Here is a 6,880-nt window from a genome sequence, read left to right as displayed (position 1 = left end):
ACAAGGCTTCTTTTAACTTTTCAACAACTTGTTGTCTGTTGCATTTTTTTGTGACACTTAACACAAATAAAGGAATGTATCTTCTTATGTTGTCAATAAAGATATTGTGTACAATCTTCCTTATCACACCCTATCTGTATATTATGTTTCCTAAAGAAGATTTAATTAATAACATGTTCTACATTATTACCTCATCTACATCTTTTTTTTTCTTTTGATTTTATGTCTCATAAAATCAGAAAAATACAACGGCGGATATGTAACATGTTTGTCCTGGTGAAAACATGCTGAATAAATATCGTTTTGATTATGTTGTGTTGACTTAAAGTTGTTATGCACCTACTCGAGAGATATAACCCTCACTCACCAGAGGTAAAGAAGTGTTCACTCCAATGTTTTGACTATTATGGAATCATGGGTGACGGGGTGAACGTCTGTTTTGAGCCAAACTGACTAAAACAACTCTAAACATTACATTATAACTAATTGCATTACTGACGTGTGCTGATTTATTGTGTGTTTCCTGGAAAAAAAAAGGTGTATTTTTATAACAGTGGATGATATTGTCTAAAGTGTCTCTGATCCTGAGAGTCATCGCCTGACTTAGCAGCTCTTTGGAGAAACTTCCTTTCTTCTTCCTTTTCTTACATTTTACAGCATGCAAATTGACAACTTGACTGTTTTGGATGATGTTTTGCAGCTAGAAGTTGAGAGGCAACCAACTGTCGATCACATTGTTGTCTGCTCATACAGCATGTGCCGTACTTTATTATCTATTTTCCCTCATGTTCTATTTAAAAAAATGGCCCTGAACTAGAGACTGAGAGCATTAACTCCTCAGATAAAGAGAGAAGTAAGCTCATTTCTACCAAAGACTAACATTCACAAGGAGTTGTTTTTGGTAGCTATTCAATATGCTCTCAATTCCTGATTGACTTCACCGAGGACACCAATCTGGCAACCCATGAACCTTGGGGAGGAGGCGGCAACCGTTTGTTTATTAGGACTGCAGTACCCTTTTTGGACACTAATGGCCACAGATTGACATACAGTATTTACATAAAGCCCCATTAAATGTTATAACAGACATTAGAGAGGCTTCAGTGATTCAAATAAACTTTATTGACTTTGCGTCCAGATGTCAAAGGGCATGCAGATACAGGCTTCTGAATCGGAAAACTTTTTTTTTTCTTTTTTTTTCCTCAGTTTGGTTGTATTTTCTTAGAAAACTACGTGCACCTTTAAGTAGTCAATTCTGCAGCGTACAAACCACAAAAATACCAGTTTTACATTATCAAATACTGCACATAGAAAACATTTACAAAGCACAGGTATAAAATTACAGCTCCCTTTTCTAACGTCTTTTGCCATAAACTGCATCCTCTCTTCAGACGGTCCTGCTATGCTTTGCCCTGTGAAATGCACTCATCAGTGGGACGGCTAAGAAAAGACAACAAGTCATCTACCAACACCAGCAAATCCATCTTGACATTTGATTCCGAGGCATCAAACATTCACGTGTGCTCGGAAATACACTGCAATTGTGGTCGATTCAATACCAAAACCATCCCATGGAGCCACTAGTTTTGTAAAGGTTTGTGCTTTGCTGGCCTTGATAAGAAACAGGTTGTCTTGTCAGTGGGGGGAGGGGAAACTAGCGTGGTCTTCATATCGACTGACAGACACTTAAAAAAAAGAACAAAATGGCTACTGAGGAAACTTGTGCTGTTATTACTAACATTGTCACACACGTGTATGAAGACAAATCTGTCTTTTTACGTCCACAGTGACGTGTGTTTAGTTCTCGCCGACACCCGCTACACTGGCAAATAGAACATGCTTCATTGGAAACAATAGAAAAGGGGGAGGGATAATCGTAGGAATAACAGTTATTCACAATGCATTGCATGCTTTTTAGTTGCTTCTACTGCTTGCAAATGTGATTCAACTCATGTGTGTCATTGTGGTCTTTCAGCTACTGTCATAGTGACGCCATGTCGAAGGCCCGGCCAATTCTTATTGCCAAAAGAATTAGTATTCAAAAAAAGGTCAAGTCCATGCTACTTTAAAATACAGTATATTCTTTTGCAACTCACTTAAATTCTCAAGAACACGTAACTGGGTCAAACTGGCTTCATCATCATTATTATCATACCATCAGACGGATTAAATACAAGGAAATCATCTACGTAACCATGCGGCAAAACATTTTTCCTAGTTCAAAAGTACAAAAAAACTCCATCCTCTCGACAGCTTAATCAGTAAGTTAACGTGTGCGGTGGTGGGTCGGGGAGGCAGCAATACTCGTGAGTGAAACCCATCATGGCATTTTTAAATAAATAAAGATGAAATTCTCGCTCCACGGAATCCAAGCTCGTTTTGACCCCCAGAGCTGTTCTTTTAAAGACTACACAGAGAAGTGAACAGTACAGGGGAGGAACAGCAGGGAGGGGGGAGGGGGGGCCTCAACTAGTGCAGGTGAAGTCCCTGGAAAGTCTTTAAATGAGACAAGATGACAAAAAATAATAATTTACACCCAGTAAGGATTAAGAAATACATTCATAAAACTATACATATACACATATATAACGTCAGTACAATATTTCAAGCAAAATATGTTGTCGGCCATCGTGAAGCCATGTCTCCTACACAAAATAAGGCCATCGTAAACAGAACAAGCCCTCATTTTCACTTAAGTCTAAAGGCAACTTTGTTTTGCCCTTAGTGCCCTCACTCTCGTTTTCTTCTCTGAATAATTCCTCTCTTAGAAAAATAAAATGCATTTTCAACGAAGCGCACAAGAGACAGTTCGGGTTGATTGGCGGAAGCGATAGAAAAGAGTTTAGCATTAAGGACAGGAAGGAAAATGCTAAATAAATGTGTTTTTTTTTTGTTTTTTTTTTACAGCAAAACAAGCAAGAGTGTGTGCGGGGTTTACATTCCAAGCATCGTTCGAGCTTTACATTCACATCTCCACTCGGCCTTGTGTCGGAACACAGAGACACACAAACTGAGACTATCTTCTCGTTTTATTCCTCCAAAACATCTATGATCCGCTATTTACCCAGCAAACGTGTGCATTCACCTTTATATTTAAAAAAAAAAAAAGAAAAGCTAATTTTTCTATCTCAGCCATTTAAAACAATAGAGCATGTCCAAACAAAAGAATGCTGTAGGAATAGAAACGTGAAATACGACGATAAATTCTGATGATGATCTGAAATCTTGAGGTCCACTCTCAATGTGGCTTTTTCCTCATAAATTCTCACTTCTCTGGCGTATATGTTTTTGGCTCATCACCAATGATGCATCACACAGTACAATAAAATGCACCTCATTGTCGTTTAAAAAGACTTAAACCCACACTACACACTGAAGGAAGGCATTACATTACAGCTTTTCCTTTTGGCTGCCGGTGCAAAAACGGAATTTGGACAAATTTTGGCAAACGCTATCAGCTCTCTATAAATACACCATTGACAGAATAATTATACATCACTTTGAGTTGTCTTTTTTTCCCCCTCCTATACTGTGAGTGTTTTGGGTTTATACTTAAATACAGCAAAGGGACAAAGTCTCATACAAGCTTCAGAACACTGGAAATCACATGACACTTTTATAGTTTACCAAGGACGGAACATTTAGCGGGGATGTTTTAACAGGTTTAGAAATTCCCTATAGAGTTCTTTCCATGACATTTCTCTATCGTCAATCAGGCTTTTTTTTTCTGTGTGCACTGAAGAGAACGTGTGCAAATACCGAGCGTATAAGTCTTCGTTTTTGTTTTTTTTACATCATGCCGGCTGTCCGCGAATAAAACATACAAATCAAACAAGGTACATAAAATCACATCATATACAAGACCATATGAGTACAGGCCCAGCAAGGATATAAGAATACTGGAACCAGAACCTTGAAAATTCATTTGAAAGGGGTCATATTAAGTACTCGTATTTGTAAAACTACTCCGATACTGCTGCACCCATTGCCACTGTGACTCTCTTCAAGTGAGCTGAGCAGGTGTGCAACAATACAACCTTTGTATTCATGATGGGAGGTGGGTTCAAAAAAAAACAACATAGCACCCTTCCCAAAAATTCAAGAATGATAGTGTGATTTGTTGGCCTGAGGTGCTGAGAGGTCAAAATGCCTCAGATGTTCCCTTTTTGTAGAACAAGGAAGAAAAAGGAAAGACAGTTCTTGGGAGACAAAGGAATACACACACACACACACATATATATGTATACATACACATATATATGTGTGTGTATACATACACATATATATGGTGGTGCTTAAACCAAATGCAAGCTCATAAACACAGACAGGCTTATAATAGGCTGTAGCTTGGGCCTGTCAGCGCTTGCAACACCACGGAAATACAACAGTCTTTTCTGTCTTTCTCTATATACAAAGTTCGGCGTTGTCCCCCGAGACAGAGACAGAGAACACTTGACATGAATACACTTTTCTTAATCTAAAAAGAAACCCGGAAATGCCAGCAGCTGTCAGTGAAGTCTCAACCACTCATTGCACGTTTAAGTAAAAACAGCTGATGGATCAGTATTACCTTTCTTTAAATCCATTAAACATAAATATCGTGATTCAGTTCAAAGCATCTGCATGTCTCAAAATGTTTCCCAAAAGGAATAGAAACATGTGAATTTGTTTGTAAATAAAATTAGATTTTAACATCGTAAATTCAGATGCAAAAAGGCAAGACTGACCTGTTTCAGCGGTTTCATTTGGCCCTTACATTTCAGTTCATAATAGACTCTGGTTACCATTCCATCACTGTTTTGAGACCAAATTCAAAATAATAATAATAATAATAATAAACTAAATTGTGGTCAACCACCACAGGTTTAGAAAAAAACATCAGACTTATTGATCAATAAAGTGCCATCTTGAACACAAACACGCTTGCCTGAAAGCAAATAGGAAATAAGATTGATTCGACTTGACGTACTGCACCTGAAACAAGTTGAAGTACCATATAAATATTGCAGGTGAACAATCACCCTGCTAGCAAATTAGTCTAGCGTAAATAGTCGGATATCAAAAAGAAAAAACACACGTTGACACGTTTTGCAACAAATAAAAAAGAGAAAAATCTTTGTTACAGTCAGTGTGACAGAGAGGAAGAAGAGTGACCAGAGAGACAGTAGGAGACTTAAAGGTCGAAGCTGGTAAAAATCTGTGTGCACGTTTACCTGCGGTGATGTGACAAGACTTCAAAAAGAGACCAGAGGCACACTCGCAACCTCCCCGCTTACTTTCACCAACCAGGAAGAGTCCAGGAACAACCACAACATAAAACAGGGGATACCACAAGGAAGTTCAAACAAGTCTAGGTGCTGGTATACAGAGAGAGAGAGAGAGAGAAGGACACTGTGGCACCCCCAGGATGTAGAACACAAGAAAACCCTGGAAAAGAGCTTCTGTGCCGAGTGCCTTGCGGTACAACAGTCCCTCCTCCTCGAAATGAAGGCAAGATCAGAAACGTGTTCCTCTGCAAATGTGCAGCTGTGTGATTTGTTCTCTTCTTTTTGCGGATGGTGACGGTCGCGCTCTCCCTGTCACTGAAGCCCCCCGTCCTTCTCCCTAACTCAGTGCAGTGCACTTTTTCAGGACGGACGGCAAAGTAAATCTTAAATCTGGCACTAAAACTCTCGTTGCATTGGTCAAGGTCGAGCTAAATTAAGAAGAAAAAAAGGAGCAAAGCGCTTTTTAAAATCGTCTCTACGAGGATCGCAAGCAAACATGCAGAATGCAGCCGATACGTACATAAACACAAATAAGTATATAACTATCTATTTATATATATGTATATGAATATATATATATAAACTCTGCCCTGTGAAAATTAAAGAATAGCCGTGTTGCTACCTCACATAATAGCCATTATGTGCACATCCAAGTATGTATATGTTTGGCCTACTGTTCTCAGCTCGTGTGTGTGTGTGCGTGTGTGTGTGTGTGTGTAGAATGTTTTTCCATTTTTTGTTGTATTTTTTTTGCATTATACATCTAAGTCATCGACTCTGCTACATATCCATACTTTTAAATATCATATACTAGTTCACCTACTACTTATAGTAATTATAACAACAATAACAATTGCTTTGGTTTTTAAAAAATAAAGTTTTTTTGTGTTAGTTTGGCATAGAGAGTATAGAAACTGGCATGTCGATGGCCCTGGTTGTGAGTCATGGCACAGAGATCTGGTGTCTTGGAATGCAGAGCATGGCACGCAGAGCCTGGCACGCAGAGCATGGCACGCAGTGCTGCGAGTGTCGTGTCACGGTGGGCAGTTGATGGTGGAAAAAATGCTACATGTTCTGGTAAAATACGTTGGGGATTTGCTCAGATGATGTCAAACAAAAACACTAATCGAGTGAGGGAGAAAATAAGAGCATAACATCCATTAGGAGATATGGCGGCGCGTCAGTAAAGTGAGTGTTCATGTCTGATGATTATGTCACTTGTTTTCCTGCACAGGTGTACGTATGCGTGTGATTGTGTGTGTGTATGCCTACCTACTTCAGATACAGTAGTCGTGTATGTACAGTACGTGGGTCCGTGTCTGCATGACTCTACCTGCGCCTGTGCATGTGTGTGTCTACGGGAGGGGTGGAGGGGGGAGGAGAGTGAGGTGAGTCCTAGGTGCATGAGGGGCTAGTGGCACTCTCCAGGGAGGACTGAGAGAGGCGTCTGGTGAGGGGTCCGATGCTGGGGTCTGCCAGAGAGGAGGTAGGGAACAGCTTGAACCAGCCGCTGACTGTGGCAGACAGGTCCAAGTCATCCAGAAGGATCTGGGCCATTCCCATGAAGCACTTGTGGTCCATACGCCCGTAATCCCCCCACACTATTACCTATA

The 6,880-nt window shown here is 39.8% G+C and overlaps 1 protein-coding gene across 2 annotated transcripts in view; it reads right to left on the bottom strand.

Moving 5' to 3' along the window:
• Window positions 1–4,240: 4,240 nt before the first annotated feature.
• Window positions 4,241–6,880, bottom strand: part of rims3 (regulating synaptic membrane exocytosis 3) — a 31,214-nt gene continuing 28,574 nt past the window's right edge. For both annotated transcript variants that reach the window (XM_044053033.1, XM_044053034.1), the window contains exon 7: window positions 4,241–6,875. In XM_044053033.1, the coding sequence (XP_043908968.1) occupies window positions 6,663–6,875 (213 nt within the window). In that variant the 3' untranslated portion in view covers window positions 4,241–6,662. The remainder of the gene's footprint in view (window positions 6,876–6,880) is intronic.

This window comes from Solea senegalensis, linkage group LG20, assembly GCF_019176455.1.
Source record: "Solea senegalensis isolate Sse05_10M linkage group LG20, IFAPA_SoseM_1, whole genome shotgun sequence".
NCBI classification, from domain to species: Eukaryota; Metazoa; Chordata; class Actinopteri; order Pleuronectiformes; family Soleidae; genus Solea; species Solea senegalensis.
This window is presented reverse-complemented; position numbering and strand designations above follow the sequence as displayed.